At 43.8% G+C, this 19016-nt stretch overlaps 1 protein-coding gene across 1 annotated transcript in view; it reads left to right on the forward strand.

Annotated features, from left to right (window-relative positions):
- The window catches only part of SASH1 (SAM and SH3 domain containing 1), a 189715-nt gene that overhangs the window by 77424 nt on the left and 93275 nt on the right, over nt 1-19016 (forward strand). Inside the window, exons 3-4 of the mRNA XM_002690315.6 lie at nt 10044-10094; nt 10217-10266. Coding sequence (XP_002690361.2) covers nt 10044-10094; nt 10217-10266 — 101 coding nt within the window. The remainder of the gene's footprint in view (nt 1-10043; nt 10095-10216; nt 10267-19016) is intronic.

A 19016-nucleotide genomic window follows, 5' to 3' on the forward strand; every position in this document is an offset into this window, starting at 1 on the left:
CGGTCTAGGTTTTATCCCTGTCTTTCTGCAAGATGCTTGGTGCCTGCTCTGTACTCAACGCTGTTCAAGTTGTAGCCTAAAAGATCCAGTGCATCATCTCCTAAGACAGTTTAGAAGTTAAACTACCTCATTTGAAATGATGCTTGAGAGCACCATGCTTGACACTCTTAGATTCAAATTATCCTTGATTTTAACCAGTTCATCTAACAGTTACTAACACCCCTGTGTTTTACCACAGCCATGCATCATGATGGCAGAATGTATCTGCTTTCTCCCCAAACTGAGTTCTGCCCCCGTCCTGGGTCCTGGGTACTGCCAGTCGGTAGGGGGTGGGGGCGTGTGCATTTCATGGATGTCCCCTTGGGAGGCCCCTTGGTTTACATTAGGGGATCTCAGGCCTGCCTCCAGCTTTGCTGAAGTTAAAGCACTTGGAGGACAGTTCTGTATGGACCTGGCTTGTGATGTTGGTCGGGGAGATCTAGTGTACTCTCTACCAGAATTCAGAGGAGAAATTCTCACTCACAGGAATAGTCCTGTATCTTTTGACTTACCTTGTGCTATATGCTTAGTTGCTTCATTTGTGTCTGACCCTTTGCGACCCTATGGACTGTAGCCCATCAGGCTCTTCTGCCCATGGAATTCTCCAGGCAAGATGGGTAATGTCAATCTTTAACTGACCGTGTCTTTTTTGCATTAAACATTAGAAAGCTTCAGTTTGGTTCAGTTCAGTCGCTCAGTCATGTCTGACTCTTTGCGACCCCATGAATCGCAGCACGCCAGGCCTCCCTGTCCATCACCAACTCCCGGAGTTCACTCAAGCTCACGTCCATCGAGTCGGTGATGCCATCCAGCCATCTCATCCTCTGTCGTCCCCTTCTCCTCCTGCCTCCAATCCCTCCCAGCATCAGAATCTTTTCCAATGAGTCAACTCTTTGCACGTGGTGGCCAAAGTATTGGGGTTTCAGCTTTAGCATCAGTCCTTCCAATGAACACCTAGGACTGATCTCCTTCAGAATGGACTGGTTGGATCTCCTTGCAGTCCAAGGGACTCTCAAGAGTCTTCTCCAACACCACAGTTCAAAAGCTTAGCCCCTTCAAATATGTGGTCTCCATAACCTGTATTTTGTGAACTAATGTAATTCATGGACCGATTTTACTATAGAACCTTGATTTTTCTCCCTTTGTGTATCATTGTCTTTTAACTTTATCCTGTAACATAGCACTTAAGTTTCATAAGCCATTCTAAGTCATTTTTGCAACATGGAGAGGTCTAATATGTGACAAATGCTTGGAGAACATGGGCTAAGGCAGCAAGGAGACTCACCACAGGGCAGTGATGGCTCGGTAGAAATTGCCACTTTTGTTGCTTTCTTATAACTGCTTCTAGAAATTCTCTGATCTGTTAATTATGGTTAGGCTTTAAAGTTGCAGTCACTGGGATAGCATTCAACTGTGGAAAAAAAAGAGTTTTTTTCCTTGGGAACTTTCTTCTTTGATGTGGTGGGATGGGAGTAGTTTTCCATTCACTTTCACTCACTAGAAAATATTTTATATGCTAGGCTGTGAGTTTATTTATAGGAGCCTGAAAATGACGAACGTTTCCTGTTTCACCTGTGAACAATTTAGGTGAAACAAGACATGACAAGGTATGGGGCCCGACTGAGAACACACAGGCCACTGCAGATTTTACCCTAAGAGTGATTAAATACCGCCTGTTCCTTTTAAGTTCTTACAGCTCTAAGTTGTAGATCATTTTGAGAGTATTTGCTGAATTGCTTTTACTTACTGATGTAACTCCCTGCAACACGAAAGAAGTCTTAAAGCATGAAAATACATGTTCCAGTCAGTGAGACCTGAAACAGAAATCAGTGGAAGAATCAGAATCACTGGCAAAGTAAACAAGCTTAAGCAAATCAAACCAATAGATAGCCCTCGAGCACTTCTCCTGAGCAGAGAGCCTGTGCAAGACTTTGGAGAGAAACGCCCATAAGAAGAGGGACCGGTCTTGTTCATTGCTGTCTCTTTAGCACTTCATGTGGGACCTGGTGCACAGTCAGTGCTGAATAGTTTTTGTTGGAGTGTGTTTACACAAACACACTCTCCGTGTGTCTATGTCTGTGTAGCTGTCTGCCTGTGGGTAAAGTGAGTCTCTGATAAGAGGGCATTTATGGTCTAGTTGAGGGAATAACTAGACCCTGTGCTTCCCTGGTGGCTCAGAGGGTAAAGCTTCTGCCTGCAATGCAGGAGACCTGGGTTCGATCCCTGGGTCAGGAAGATCCTCTGGAGAAGGAAATGGCAATCCACTCCAGTACCCTTGCCTGGAGAATCCCATGGATGGAGGAGCCTGGAGGGCTGCAGTACATGGGGTCACAAAGAGTCGGACATGTAGTCCATGGGATTCTGACCCAGGGATCGAACCTGGGTCTCCCGCATTGCAGGCAGATGCTTTACCCTCTGAGCCACGAGGGAAGCCCCTATCTTTGAGGGAATAAAATAAAATGAGCAGAAGAGTATGTGTCTGCTAATTCACTTAAGTCATGTCTGACTCTTTGTGACCCCATGGACTGTAGCTCACCAGGCTCTTCTGTCCCTGGGATTCTTCAGGCAAGAATACTGGAAGGGGTTGCCATGCCCTCCTTCAGAAGATCTTGCTGCCCCAGGGATTGGACCTTTGTCTCTTTGTTTCCTGCATTGGCGGCCAGGTTTTTTACCCCAAGCTTAAGAGTACCTCCGCATAAGCACCCTCAGGCATAGTGCATGGGACACAGCTGGGCAGGGAAGGTTTAAGGAGAGATGGGTTTGTAGCTGATGCTGAAGGACGACTAGGGTTTGGGTGGACAGGAAGCAGCAGGGCATTCCAGGTAGTCATGAGCGAAAGTGAAACACTAGGAAAGCATCCACTCGGGACAGTGGACCCGGCACCCACTCTCTAAGGAGAGGGTTTATGAGCTGACCAATTGGTTCACATTTCCTTCAGAAATGTGACCTTTATCCTGTTTGCACTGTTTCCACATTTTGGGAAAGATTTTGAAACGTAGATGTGAAACAGTACAAAGCCCTGTGCTTCTCAAATGGATGTGGGCATACGGATCAGCTGAGGATCTTGTTAAAATGCAGATTTTGATGCAGGAGGTGGGAAGTGGGGCCCACGACTGCCTTTCTAACCAGCTTCCAGGTGATTCTAATGCTCGTGATCTCATTTTTCAGTTGTGTCTGACTCTGCGATCCCACAGAGCATGCCAACCTTCCCTGTCCTTCATTATCTCCTGGAGCTTTCTCAAACTCATGTCCATTGAGTTGGTGATGCCATCTAACCATCTCGTCCTCTGTCACCCCCTCCTTCTCCTGCCCTCAATCTTTCCCATCATCAGAGTTTTTTCCCAATGAGTCAGCTCTCTCTGCATCAGGTGGCCAAAGGACTGGAGCTTCAGCTTCAGCATCAGTCCGTCCAGTGAATATTCAGCATTTATTTCCTTTAGGATTGACCAAAGAGACTTGTTTGATCTCCTTCCTCACGAAGCATGAAGCACTTTAAATACCAAAGACAAGGCGTTAGGATTTCAAGGTTTATTGGAGTAGTTCTTGAATGGGCATGACACTGCTGCATCCTGGGGTTTCAGAGTCGGAAAGGAGCTTGAAGACAATCAAATGGTCTGTTTATCTTTTGTTGCCATTGGAAAAACCAAATAAAATAAAACTGAGATCTAAAGTGGGAGCCAGATGGGAACATAATTCTACCGGCCTGAAGTCAGCATCTCCCACTCTGCTATGCACTGTGGTCCAGGTCTTTGATGGGGACGGCAAAGAAGCAGGTGTCTGTGAGAGCAGATGCGTTGGCTGTGAGAAGGGAGAAGCAGCGTCTCCTAATGTGATGGGAGTGAGAAAATTCCCAAGAAAACACTGAGGTGTAAAACCTGGTAGAATGAATACATGCCGCACTGATGGGCTGGAATGGAGGAATCAGACAAGGGGAGGATACGTGGCCAGCAGGCTCATGCCAGCACTTCGGTCTTCCTGTTAAGTGATGGATGCCACATGTGTCTTTTTTTAAAATTTATTTGGCTGTGCTAGGGCTTAGTTGTGACATGTAGGATCTTTAGTTAAGGCATGTGGGATCTAGGTCCCTGACCAGGAATTGAGCCCAGGCCTCCTGCATTTAGAGTGTGACTGTACCTTTGACTGGCAATTCAGAGCTTTGTTGCTGCCATTCATTGAATACATTGGTAAGAGCCTGTTGCATTTCACTTGTGGCTGAAAGTGGTAAGCACAAAGCCCTCTTGGTTTTTTCCACCTTCCTCTTCCTGTACCCGAGGTGGAGGAGGAGAACTTGGTGCTAAACAGAGCTGGTGGGCTCCTGATGTTCTTCCTCCCTGCTTTTGGAACAGCGGACGGGTTTATCCCTCTTGCTTTCTCAGCTGTGAAGTTCCTTTGGCTTCCAGCACTGCCGGCATTAAGGGAGGGAAAGTTGTGGATTTCCACAAAAACATGAAAGCAAAGTTGGTGTGGGAGTGAGGGCCGGGTACTTGTTTTCCAGGCCCTATTCTGCCGTGAGTGGATTTTGACGTTGGTATATTGCACAGCGAGTGTAGCGCTTCAGAGTGAAAACCTAGCCATGGAAGGTCAGAACTTTAGTTTCCTATTTGACCTCGATTGGTGTGACCACTTCCCTGGTGGCTCAGACGGTAAAGCGACTTCCTGTAAGCGGGAGACCTGGGTTCAATCCTTGGGTCAGGAAGATCCCTTGGAGAAGGAAATGGCAACCCACTCCAGTACTCTTGCCTGGAGAATTCCATGGATGGAGGAGCCTGGTAGGCTACAGTCCATGGGGTCAAAAAGAGTCGGACACGACTGAGCGACTTCACTGGTTGGTTCACTGGTGTGACCGCAGAGTGTGTTTGTGTGCGTATGTGTGTTGCCCATGTGTGAGTGCGTGTGCGCATGCCCAGGCAGGTGGAAACACACATGTGCTCTCATGTTTTGGTTTTACGAAACCACTTACGCCGTCTTGAAACACTTTTCTTTTTTGGCTTCTGTGTGTGACATGGGCTTCCCAGGTGGTGCTAGTGGTAAAGAACCCACCCGCCAGTGCTGGGGACAAAGGGATGTGGGTTTGACCCCCGGGTCAGTAAGAGCCCCTGGAGGAGGGCATGGCAACCCACTCCAGTATTCTTGCCTGGAGAATCCCATGGACAGAGGAGCCTGGCGGGCTCTGGTCTATAGTGTCGCAGAGTCAGACATGACTAAAGCGACTTAGCATCATGCATGTGCACACATGTTAGACATAATAAACATTCAGGGAATTGTTTCCAGAAATTGTCCAATTTGATAAGAAACGGATATGAGGTTCCCCCCCCCAGTAATTTTTTTGTCATCTAAATCCTTTCTTAAAAATACTATATAGTTCTATGGTTTAGTTTCTTTCAGTCAAACTATGAATATGAGATTATTAGTAAAATCATCATGGACCTTTATTGTTAAACATAAGCTGATTGCATAGCTTTATGACATAAGTTATTAAAATTTTTTAAACTTCAAGAAAGTATTTTAAATAGGGCATGGCTTAATTTGAGAAATTGTTTGGTATTTCTTAAGAAATTTTTAATTGTTGAGATAAAACTAAAGTTATTATCAAATTTAATTTTTTAGAATAGTTATTATGCCTAAAAATATAAAAGTATTATGTGCTTTCACACTTAATACAGAGGCCTTTGCAGGAATAATCATTGGTGTTTACACCAATTCAGAAATACAGAAGCCATTGCAGAAATAATCAATCATAGGTGTTTAAGAATCCTTCTAATGAATGCCCTGGCAGTTTAGTGATTAGAAGTCCACACTTTGACTACTGAGTCTGTCACTGTTTTCATTTTTCCCCAATCTATTTGCCATGAAGTGATGGGACCAGAAGCCATGATCTTCGGTTTTTAAATGTTGAGTTTTAAATCATCTTTTTCATTCTCCTCTCTCACCTTCATCAAGAAGCTCTTTAGTTCCTCTTCTCTTTGTGCCATTAGGGTGGTGTCATTCCCCTCATTCAGTTTAGTTCAGTCGCTCAGTCATATCCGACTCTTTACGACCCCATGGACTGCAGCATGCTGGGCTTCCCTGTTCATCACCATCTCCTGGAGCTTGCTCAAACTCATGTCCATCGAGTCGGTGATGCCATCCAACCATCTCATCCTCTGTCATCCCCTTCTCCTGCCTTCTATCTTTCCCAGCATCAGGGTCTTTTCCAATGAGTCAGTTCTTGGCATCAGGTGGCTGAAGTATTGAAGCTTCAGCTTCAGCATCCAATGAATATTCAGGACTGATTTCCTTTAGGACTGACTGGTTTGATCTCCTTGCAGTCCAAGGGGCTCTCAAGAGTCTTCTCCAACACACAATTCAAAAGCATCAATTCTTCAGCGCTCAGCGTTCTTTATGGTCCAACTCTCACATCCATACATGACTGCTGGAAAAACCATAGCTTATTCTCCTCATTACACTGGCTGAATTAGGAGCGGAGAAGGGGGCAGCCTAAACTGGGAACTGGACAGGGAAGGAGGATGTCGAGGAGCCTTTCTCTGCCCATTCTTTTTTTTTTTAATAGTTCTTTTAATTTTTTAAAATTGAAATATAGTTGATTTACAGTGTTATGTTAGTTACCGGTGTAACACAGAGTGATCCAGCTGTGTGTGGGTGTGTGTGTGTATGTGTTCCAAAAAAATATAAATTGTTATGATTTATCACAGGATATTGAATATAGTTCCCTGTGCTATACACTAGGATCTTTTTTTATGTATTTTATATATAGTGGTGTGTATCTGTTAATCCCAAGCTCCTAATTTATTCCTCCTTCCCTCCCTTTTACATAACCTCAGATTTGCTTTCTATGAGTCTGTCTCTGTTTTGTAAATAGGTCTGCTTGTATCATTTTTGTAGATTTCACATGTAAGTGATATTATAAGGTACTTGACTTTCTCTACCTCTGACTTACTTCACTTAGAATGATAATCTCCAGGTCAATCTGTGTTGCTGCACATTCTCTGCCCACCTTGACCTGAATCCATCCTTCTTTATTATGTAAGTGAAGTGAAGTCGCTCCGTCATGTCCTACTCTTTGCGACCCCATGGACTGTAGCCTACCAGGCTCCTCTGTCCATGGGATTTTCCAGGCAATAGTACTGGAGTGGATTGCCATTTCCTTCTCCAGCGGATCTTCCCAACCCTGGGATTGAACCTGGGTCTCCCGCATTGTAGACAGACGCTTTACCATCTGAGCCACCAGGGAAGTTTTGCTATTATGTAAGCAATACCCCTTATTGCTGCATACATGTGTACGTACATGTGTGCAGACAGCACCAATGATGGTGCTCCTTCTGCCTGGCTCTTTCACACCTTTTCATTTCACATTGTGCGGTAGAAGAAATCCATTTCTTCTTTAGTGCTAAACAGAATAAAAAACTGTCCAGCACTTTTTCCCTCAAGTGTGTATGACGCATTTCCAAACTTGTCTCATGCTCTGCACAGAAGGTGTTTTATCCAACTGTACATCAGTACCTGCTAGCTTTAACTCTTTATTGTGATGTTCTGTTTCTTAGGCTCGATGGTGGGTCCACATGGGTTTCATCATATTCACAAGTGCCTGACAGAATGGTAGTCTTTTGCATGCTTGTCATTAATATCATATGACATCTATCAATATCATAATAGTGGAATTTTGCCAAAGAGCCCAATCTGTTTTCTCACCAAACGTCAAACAGGTCCTTAACTTAGTGGGTAATTTTACAAGCTTCTCACTTGTGTAGTGTTTTTACTTTAGGGTACATTTAATCTAAGAAATATCTCATTATAATGGTGGTTGTCTCTCTTTGAGAGATGAAATTAATAATGTTTGCTCTGAATCACATTGTTTGTGACATACTCTGCGGGTGGAAAAGCACTAGAAACAATCACAGTGCGAGATCTCCTGTTCAACATATTCTGTTCCTGATAAAACAGATGTTCTGCATGGAAACTAACTGGGTCCGTTATTTTAATGGGGTGAATTGTAATGCATTATACATCAAACTTACACCCCCAACCAATTTCCTAAGTAGCTACAGCACAGTCAAATGTCTATTATAAGTGACAAACTAACATGTGAAAATGAATTGTTTTAGAGTATTAGTTCCAGATCATCAAACATTTAATATGATTGTTAACAAGCATCAGCTTTGTATGCAGGAATGGGTATGTTTTGCATAATATACCATAAATATTGTGTTATTATGTGGAGTAACAAATGATGCACCAATAAATAAAATTTATTAGAAAAGTGCAGATAAAAATGTATAATAAAAGCAGGTAATTTCTTATCATGGTCTGCATTATCTCGTAAGGAGAGACTTGGAGTATAAAGAAAGTTAAGAACAGAGGACAGGAAGAGTTGAATCAGTTACTTTGTGTTGATGGGTATGGAGTTGGGTGAGAGGACAATTTCAGAGGAACTAATAGAGTTGTGTCATAATTCTGACGCTTCCATACCCTCCTGAATGGGAAGACTTAAGATGAAAAAACTGCACACTCTACCTTTGCTTTTCCTACAGTTGAAGTTTGTAAATTTCGCTAGGCACTGATCCTAAAAGGTTGGGTATCAGGGCACCAGATTGGTTTCTAAGCACCAAGAACCTCCAAAATACATATCTCTTTTGTTGATCGCACTTGAGTCTGACATCATACCAATCAGACTTGGAATGTAACTCAAACATTTCCATTTATTGTTTTATGATGGAATATATATTTGATCATTATAAACAAAAGTGGTAATACAAACCAGGAGAATGTTAACCAGAGAGAAGTTCAGTGGGACTTCACACCGCTCTGATATTTTTTCAGAACAAATGAGGTCCTGGAACTGGAGTCAAGAGGGTTGCCAGTCCATTAAAACAGTTTTCTCCTGTGGTCTGCTTATCCACATCACCCCATTCTCAGATGTAACCACTCCAACACTCTCATTTTATTTTCTATATTTGTACCGGATTCCTTTTACCTTGTGTACATTCATACTTTTGTTTGGAGTTACGTTTCATTGCTGCATTTTTAAATATTGGTCTAGATTTATAATTGTGCTAAAGATGAAATAGGCAAACTGAAAAAAAAGCAATTAGATGCAAGTGAGAATTTGTAATTTGAGATGAACTTTGCCCATTTCCTGAGTGTTAACTGACTAATGTTAACTAAGAAAATAGTCTTCAAATAGTGCCCATGTAGTCCCGAAGAAGATAGTGATCTCTAAGAACACAATAGGATTATCGGAAAACTTTCACAATTTCATATTTCAAGCTTATATAATGTTGGTGATATTACTCCTTCCTCTAAAACTGCCCATTTTCCTGCTTATGACTTACTGATCAGCCGGGGACCACCCTGGTCTTGGACCACACTTTGGTGTGGACCTTTGCTTTAGCACCTATTTAAAGTTTTTCTCTAGTTATGAAAAAATACCAGTGTGATGCTCTGTTTACTTGTATAACTCATTTCTCTATAGTCTGCCATGACACTTCTAATAATGTCATTATCCTGTTTATTTCAATATATTTTTTAATCACAGGTAACTGGTTATCTTTTTTTTTTCTTTCGAAGGGGTACAGTTTTTTAAAACTGTGAAATGAGAGTATTATCCTCTGCTATTTTATCTCTAATTTCCTTGAATCCCCTGCCTCTTCTTTATGACTTCATGACATAAATGGATCGTAGTAAATTCTGCGTCTTTGTGACGGCCTGGTCTCATCCGGAAAATCATTTTACCACTAACTCTCCGTCCTCTTCAGTTAAATTGTGCTTTTCTCTTCTGCAATAAAATTGTCACCAGTGTCAAGCGATGTAATTTGGAAAACAGTTCACTTTTAAAAGGCTAGGGCTCTCGTTTAAAAAACAGTTTTTTTTCAGAAAATCTGTTTATCTCCTCCCACTGTAACCTAGCATTTCCCAACTCTCCCCTGTCTCTTCTTACACATTATTTGTCTTTTCTGGTGTGTGCCACGTTTGGAAGTCTCATTAAACCAGCATCTGTTCTGTTTTAGGAGAAACCCGAAGCCAGCCCCACGTCACTTCAGCTGCGGTCTCAGATCGAAGTAAGCACAGTGACTTTAATCATCTATTTTTGCTTCTGTCTTTTTAAAAAAGTGGTATTATGTAAAAATGAGATGAAGCCTGCTGTTCTGCCTGCACTGACCCTATGAATCTTCTCTCCTAGGAGTCGCTTGGCTTCTGTAGCGCTGTATCAACACCAGAAGTGGAAAGAAAGTAAGTTTTCCTCCTTCTGTCCTGGAGCGGAATTTCTAAGGTGTCTTTTAGGTCCTTTCTGACGGAAATGGCATAGGTGATTGTACACATACTGTGTATGTACTGTGGAACTTGAAGTTATTTTCCTGCGTGTGTGTGTGTGTGTGTGTACGTGTATGTAGGTGGATGAGTGTATTCTGTAATTCAATTGGTGATGCCCAAGGATTCTGCAAAGTGTTATTGATTTCACACTCCTTGCTGTAAGTCAACCTGAAATATCTGAAAGTGAGCGTGGAGAAAAGGAAGAGACAGCTAAGTCAACCAAAATGGTTTTCTTCTTTTACACTGGTTTTTGATACAGGATGGAAGTCATAAAGAAGCAAAGTACAAAAGTATAATACATTCCAGAATAAAACAATGATTACAGTACCTCTCTGCACCTTGCTTTGAAGTGTGTTTATGTGTGTGTTAGTTGCTCAGTTGTGTCTGACTCTTTGCGACCCCATGGGCTATAGCCCGCCAGGCTCCTCAGTTCATGGAATTCTTCAAGCAAGAATACTGGAGTGGGTGGCCATGCCCTGCTTCAGGGGATCTTCCCGACCCAGGGATCAAACCTGGGTCTCCTGCATTGCAGGCAGATTCTTTACCACTGAGCCACCTTAAAACAAGAATAAACACTTGTCACTAACCTTTTCCGTTAAAGGTAATACTTTTGGCTTACTTGTCCTAACTTGAACCCTGTAATCTTGACTCTCATGGAAGATAATTCTATCTTATAGTTTATATTTCCAGTATTTCTTTTACGTCACTTTAGAAAAAAAGAAAAAAGCAATTTTTTTTCTTTCCCTTTTCTACTTTATTCCATCATAATTACGCTAAAAGGTTCTATTTATGATCTTCTGAGGTAAAGAAATTTTGAGAAAGTCCCCATCTTTAAACAGACACTTCCTCTGGCACAGAGCCACTTAGACTGTTTGAGGCCAAGGGAGGCATAGAAGTGGTTTAGGCGTCAAAAGTATTTCTGGAATGAAAAGCACACATTAGGCAAGCGTGTGTGTGCTTTACAGCACAGCTCTGCCTAATCCGTCCACGTGTGTGTGCTGCTGGCACTGACGCGGCTTCCAGGAGTGGAGGCTGCTATGCCAAAGCTTCAGTCACACTGAGCGGATTCAGTTTCATGCCTGGGGAATGTTGGGGGTGATGAGCAGAAGAAATCCCAGGCCGTTGCCCCCTCGAGGTTGAAAGATAAATGTGCCATAAGCGTGAATTTCCTTTGTCTTAGTTGCATGTATTCTCCTGGGGACTTAGTAGTGTGGAGGACGAAGTAGCCAAGAGTTTTGAGTTGACCTCAGTTTTGAAATTGGAGGTGCGGTGATGTTGAACTGAAGGTGAGCAGCAGCTCTGCACGAGAGGCTGTAGGCTCCTCCGACCTGGTTTGCTACCTCTGTGGCGTGATTCAGCCTGAGAACTCAGGTGATCTCTCAGTCTCTGAATCTACCAGGGGACAAGTCACTTTCCTCCTCAGAGGAAGTGACTCACCAAAGTTAAACGCGTCTTAGTTAGGCTGGTGTTTCTCCTTCCCCTCAATTGTGGGTAGTCATTCTTTCCGTGTTTATGTGCTCCACTTGGTAAAATGTGGCATGAGTCTTGTGGTCCAAAGATACACTAACAGCCTCCTGAGGTTACCAAATTTCTCTCTCTCTCTCTCTCTCTCTCTCACACACACACACACACACACACACAGCTGTTGACAACCCCTAGCCTCCCCATCTGTCATACGTGCATTTTGCTTCTGTTCTAGTAAATTATTCTTGTTGTTGTTTAGTCGCCCAGTCGTGTCCGACTCTTTTGCAACCCCATGGACTGTAGCCCTCCAGGCTCCTCTGTCCATGGGATTTCCCAGGCAAGAATACTGGAGTGGGTTACCATTTCCTCCTCCAGAGGATCTTCCTGACCCAGGGATTGGACCTGCATCTCCTGCGTTGGCAGGCAGGTTCTTTAGCACTGAACCACCTGGGAAGCCCATGTTCTAGTAAATGGTTTCCTTAAATTTAGTTGTTTCTAAATAATTTGAAGGTTTCTGTACATCTTTTCCTCCATTTGCCTTTTAATGGTTTTTGAAAACTATAATACTTCTTTAATTAAAAAAAAAACTTTTGAAAAGAATTTTAATTTACAGAAAAGTTTCAAGAATTTTGTGATGAGCTCCCATGTGAGCTCTACTTCGACTCACCAATTTGTATGCTTTGGCTCTCTCTTCTATACACTCCTGTCTGCTTGCAAATACTCTGCAATGCAAAATCCTGCTATTCTGCAAATGAAGATGCTTGCTGGTAACTTTGCAGGCCCTGGAGGATGGCCTGGCAAACCAGTTGGTTGTGTCTGGTTAGTAAGTACAGAGTATCTGCCAGCCATAATACCCTTCTGAGTCAGCAGTGCCGTTTAATTGGCAGAAGGTTTCTTCTACTTTTTTATTCAAAAGGCAAGAGAACTCAGTAAATACAAGTGGACAGATCAACAGCAGCACAACCTTAGGAGCGGAGGCATAGGTGACAGCAGGAAATGCGGGAGCTGAGATGTGGGCCCTGCGGGCGCCTGCCTTCCAGAGCCACTGTCTCCTCCCCACACAGTTGTCTCAGGAGCCTCAGCACCCCTGCCCTTCCTTCTCCTCCAGTGAAAACTTGTTTTAAGCAAGGTATCAGGCATTACTTATAATGCAGATCATCACCTTTCTCAGTGGTATTTTGCATTCAACCGCACTTAAAGTCTTCAAGTTACAGTACCATAGCTCTGGCCAGAAAAGACCCAGGAGGTGGGTTATTTGGGCAGACCAGCAGTAAGAATTCTGATATACCTGGCAGGACAGACCCTGAGCACCCTGACAAGTCAGGTTCCTTGGACTCTGGTCTTTAGATATGTAGTGTTAGTCCCTCGGTCCTGTCCGATCCCATGGACTGTAGCCCCCCAGGATCCTCTGTCCATGGAATTCTCCAGGCAAGAATACTGGAATGGGTAGCCATTCTTTTCTCCAGGGTATCTTCCCAACCCAGGGACTGAACCTGGGTCTCCTGCATTGCAGGCAGATTCTTTACCATCTGAGATATGCAGGACCTGCCTGGTGAAAGGGTGGATGGATGCATGGATGGAGAGAGAGAGGTGGGGGGATGGAAAATGGACCTGCCAGCTGCCACCCACCCTCCCTCACGCCCCAGTCTGTAGGCCCTCCATATGCTTTCACTGAAAATATTCTAAAAAAGGCCGACAGAGCTCTTCTGTTTATATCTATTTACATGGCCTATTGATGAGACTATCCACTTTATTACACCAATCTCGGCTTTGTGTTGACTGGTTGAAAAGGTGAATGCTTATTAAAGTTTCTTGTTACTCACCAGTTATTCTCAAGAATAACTGAGACAAAGAATTTTTGTTGGAAAATATCTTTTATAACTATATGGAATGGGTGCAGGCAAGGAATGTTTCCCTCCACAACAGTTCTGTAAAGGTGGAGTCATCAGCCACTGCAGAGCCCCCAGCCCCAACCCCAGGGACTTCTGTATGGGTAAAAAAAGGAGGCATTCTGTGCTTTGGATCCTGGCCCTGTTAAGATGCATACCTAAGGAATAATTTCAAATAGCACAGATTCCTGCATCTTCGAATACATCAGTTCATTTAGTTCAGTCACTCAGTCGTGTCCAACTCTGCGACCCCAGGGACTGCAGCATCCCAGGCCTCCCTGTACATCACCAACTCTTGGAGCTTGCTCAAACTCATGTCCATCGTCTTGGTGATGCCATCCAACTATCTCATCCTCTGTCGTCCCCTTCTCCTCCTGCCTTCAATCTTTCCCAGCCTCAGGTCTTTTCCATTGAGTTATATCTTCGCATCAGGTGGCCAAAGTGTTGGAGTTTCAGCCTTAGCATCAGTCCTTCCAATGAATATTCACGACTGATTTCATTTAGGATGGACTGGTTTGATCTCCTTGCAGTCCAAGGGACTCTCAAGAGTCTTCTCCAACACCATACTTCAAAAGCATCAATTCTTCGGCGCTCGGCTTTCTTTATAGTCCAACTCTCACATCCATACATGACTACTGGAAAAACCATGGCTTTGACTAGATGGACCTTTGTCAGCAAAGTAATGTCTCTGCTTTTTAATATGCTATTTAGGTTGGTCATAACTTTTCTTCCAAGGAGCAAATGTTTTTTAATTTCATGGCTGCAGTCACCATCTGCAGTGATTTTGGAGCCCCCCAAAATAAAGTCTCTCATTGTTTCCATTGTTTCCCCATCTATTTGCCATGAAGTGATGGGACCAGAGGCCATGATCTTCATTTTCTGAATGTTAGGTTTTAAGCCAACTTTTTCACTCTCCTCTTTCACTTTCATCAAGAAGTTCTTTAGTTCTTCTTCACTTTCTGCCATAAGGGTTGTGTCACCTGCATATCAGAGGTTATTGATATTTCTCCCGGCAATCTTAATTCCAGCTTATGCTTCATCCAGCCCAGCATTTCTCACGATGTACTCTGCATATAAATTAAATAAGCAGCGTAACAATATACAGCCTTGACATACTCCTTTCCCAATTTGGAACCAGTCTGTTGTTCCATGTCCAGTTCTAATTGTTGCTTCTTGACCTGCATGCAGATTTCTCAGGAGGCAGGTCAGGTGGTCTGGTATTCCTATCTCTTTAAGAATTTTCCACAATTTGTTGAAAGTCACCAAAACAATTAACTTAAAATATATGGATTTTTATGTGTGTGTGTGATTAGTAGTAATCTTTTGATGTTCAAGTCTTTTGATGTTTTCCCCGTCTGCAGGGAAAGAAAAATCCCTGTTTATCCTGGCTCCTCCCTGGTCTCCTAGGATCAGTCCTCTGAGAGCTCTCTGAGCAGCTGTCCCCTGAGCTATACTCTTCAGTAAGATCTTCAAATTGAACTTAACTTGCAACTTTTAGGTTGTGCCAACAGAGTTTAGTTGGAAATAACAGAAAACCCGACAAGTAGTATTGTTAACTAAGGGAAGTTTCACTGGATACATTCATGCTCATGGGCAGGTCCAGGACTGGCACTGCAGCTCAAGCAAGCCTTCAGGAACTCAGACTGTCCTTCCTGCCACCTCCTTGCCTTTTCCTCCCTCTCTCCCACCCTCTCTCGTCCCTTCCTTCTTGCTCCTTTCCTTCCTTCCTCCAGTTTTAAAGTGCTGCTGCATCTTCCAGGAGGGAAGGAGAAGCAGGGTAAAGGGAAGAAGGTAAAAGGTGTTAGGTGCTTAGAATAGGAAAACGGAGTCCAAAATAGCGGTGGCTAAAAGACAAAGAAAGGAAAAAGCCTGCGAAAATAGAACAAAGGAAGGTCTGAGGACCAGAATGAGAACCTCAGGCGAAGCAAGCAGCCCTCCTGACTAGCCCAATTTACATAGGACAGGCTCAAGGGGAGAAGAAAAAACATATGAAAAGAGGGGCCAAAATTGAGCCACGGGCTTCTGTTGGTGTCTTTTGGGTCAGCCCGCCCTCATGCCTCGAGGTTGTATTTTCCTTTGCTTGCCAAATTAAACTGAGCTGTAACACCAAGCTGTAACACCGGTCTGTCCGTCGCTTCAAATTTTTGCTGTGGCAGGACAGGACCGAGGAAATTACAAACTCCCCTGACTTCTCACAAAGGTAAAAAAGTGAAAGAAAGGCACATCATTTACAAAGCTTTTCTAGAGACCTGGTCCAACACCCTCCACTTTATCCCGCTCATTTCTTCCCACAGCAGCTGTTCTCTGAGCATCAGCTGTGAGCAGAGTCCACTGTTCTTGGTGTTGTTTTTCCCATTGACAAATGCAGAAACTGAGGCACAGAGGGGTTGATAAGTTGCCCTTGTTTACACAACTAACAGGTGGCAGAGCCCAGATTGAATCCCACTTAAAAATTCATGCTGCTAACCTTGAAGATCTAATTCTAAAGTACTTGTTGTTGTATTGCTTATGCAAATGGAGAGGTGAGAAGTAAATGAGTTCATTAGCATTCTGTAAATAACAGCAGTTAAAACTTCCACTTCAGATGTTCCCTCGGAAGTAGGAGCAAATTTTATTTTTATATATACTGGGTCCCTTAAATTTATCTATAGAGACAGCAAGGGCCAAAATAAATCTCAACACTTCACCTTCGCCAATATTTATAAGTTCTTTTCTCCTAAGTCTTTCACTAGAGTTGAAAATTCGCTGATTTAGTTTCCCTTTCTTTCATTACCTGTGACTACACTTCAACTATTTTATGGTGAAAAGTCTAAAAACATATAGCAGTGTGATGGAAGAGGAAGATAAATACCGTGGGAGCAGTGTTCTGTGGGCAGATAAAATGCACAGAATAGAGTTTATCAATGTTCTATGCGACCATTTGTTCCATTTAAACTTTGCGTCACTCTCCAAATTATTTTATCTGTTTCATCTGGCAAGCTGGTAACTCTTGAAGGTGTCAGCCTTCTTTCCAGCAGCCCCCACCCGCTTAAAAATCTCTGTCTTTCCCTCCTTTTGCCTCTTGACTCCAGGGAAGACACCCTTGGTCCCCCTTGTTCTGTCTCACCTCCTGCCTACTCACCTGATTGCCTGCTTTCCTGGTCTTGCAGCCTCTCCCTCTGCACCCCTCCTAACCCACCCTCTGCCTGCCTGGCCATCTCTTCCCTTGATCTGCTCTTCAGGCCGGTTAAGTTCCTACAGTCTCCCAGATGGGCCACATTCTCCCATGGATGCTGAGCCTCACCCTGCTCCTCCTGATGGTGTGTCCTGTCTGTCACCCTCAGCATCCTCCCCAGCCCCCCTTATGTGTGCAAGCTTCATTCACCCTTAACGACTCAGTTCTGGTCCTGCCTCTTCTGGAGGTCCTCCCTAATCTGCAGAGTGGAGATAGAGCATCCTGCTGGTGGGCTCCGTCACCCCTGAGCACTCCTGCTGTGGGAGCAGTGGATAGCAGTTATGGGCTCGCCTCTGTGTGTGTGTGTGTGTGTGTGTGTGTGTGTGTGTGTGTAGTCACCTCCCGTGTGTGTGTGTGTGTGTGTGTGTGTGTGTGTGTGTATGTAGTCACCTCCCACACCGAGCCCAGGATCTTTTACATAAAAGACTTGAGATAAATGCGTGAGTGGGAGAGTAAGCACACACTCGTAAAAATGCTTACTTCCTTTCCACCCTGTGAGAATCTCGTCATCCTCCCATAATTCCATTTCTCTCCCCAACTTAGTGCTGAACTGTTCCTCCAAAGCTGAATTCCTCTCTTCCATCCCTGCTGAGATGTTCTTCCCAAGGTCCAATGCCCCCACCCCGCCCTTAGATGCTTGTTGCATTTGGCTCACATTTTCTCTTGGTCACATTGCCCTCTCCAGCCTTAGTGTGTGTGTGTCTGTGACACTGTGGTTTCCAGTTTGTCCCCCTCACTTTATGCCCACTCTTTGGCAGCTCCCTGTGTTCCTCCCACCCCTTACTCTGGCTATCCTGCTGGAGCTTTTATCCAGCCTGCAAGCTCTCCCAAGATACTTATACCAACCCGTGGCTTTGAACTATGGTCTCTGGGCACCTGTGTGGGATCTATACCATGCCCTCTGACCCTTCCCCCAAGCTGGTGACGTGCCTGTTTCAGCCTCTTGCCGGTTGTCTGCTCATTGCCATTCCAGTCACCCCAAGCTGCACATTCTTATGGTAGAACCGCTCCTCCTTTATCCTTCTTCCTTCTCTCTGTGAGTACTTGTTCTCTGACCGTATGGTCCCCCTTTTTCCCAGGGACTACTTTCTGGACTTTACAGAGCTTTACATTATTATTTCTGCATTTCATTCATGATTCTAAGACCTCTGCCAAATCTTGTTGCTTGCTACTTCTGTATCTTGACCCATCTCCCTCTTTTTCATCTTCACTACTCCAAGGGGGACCTTAACACTCTTCTGGTGAACTGGAAAAGAGTAATTCAGGAAATTACTCCCTGAAATATAATTAGGTCCCAGCACACCGAGAGTTTGCTGAGATCCCGCAGGGACACTTATAAATTAGAATCTCTTCAGGTTTTCACCTTGGTGATCAACACCCCCTAATAGAGACCCAGCCCATCTTTATTGCTTCATCTTCCCGTCTCCCAGCCACACGGCCCAGCTCCAGGCCTTGGAGCTTCTTTCCAATACCTCCTGAGTTGTCTGGTGTTCCAGACTGGAAAGCATTTCCTTCTTTTAAGTCCTGTTTTAAGGATCGCTTCTCCCTGAATGCTTTCTCAGTCCCCTTGCTGGCTGTATTCGTTCTACCACTTGGAATCCAGAAACATTTGCTGTCTCTTCATATACTGTCACATGTAGCATCATCATCATTGTTGTTAATAGCACTGTAATAACCTTCGGTTATTTCTGCGTATTGGACACTGGTGCTAGTTGCTTTTATTGTACTTTGATCATTTAATTTTTCATGAATCTTTCACTGAGGTATGTGCTACTTTTGAGGGGAATTACTTTGTCAAGGGTCCCAGAGCAAGAAACAAAAATCCCAATCCAGTCGAAGTACCATTATAGCCTTGGGGTTACCAATTCTCTGGGTTGAAATCCAGGCTCTTTCTTCTAGCTCTGCAACTCTTAGCTAGTTAATTAATCTTTTTATCTACAGATTTCATGACTATAAAGTGAGGATAATCAGTAAAGTACTTCCTTCAGTATGCTATAGAAAGTGAAAGTCACTCATTCATGTCTGACTATTTGCAACCCCATGGACTGTACAGTCCCTGGAATTCTCCAGGCCAGAATACTGGAGCGGATAGCCTTTCCCTT

The sequence above is a fragment of the Bos taurus genome, chromosome 9 (assembly GCF_002263795.3).
Source record: "Bos taurus isolate L1 Dominette 01449 registration number 42190680 breed Hereford chromosome 9, ARS-UCD2.0, whole genome shotgun sequence".
NCBI classification, from domain to species: Eukaryota; Metazoa; Chordata; class Mammalia; order Artiodactyla; family Bovidae; genus Bos; species Bos taurus.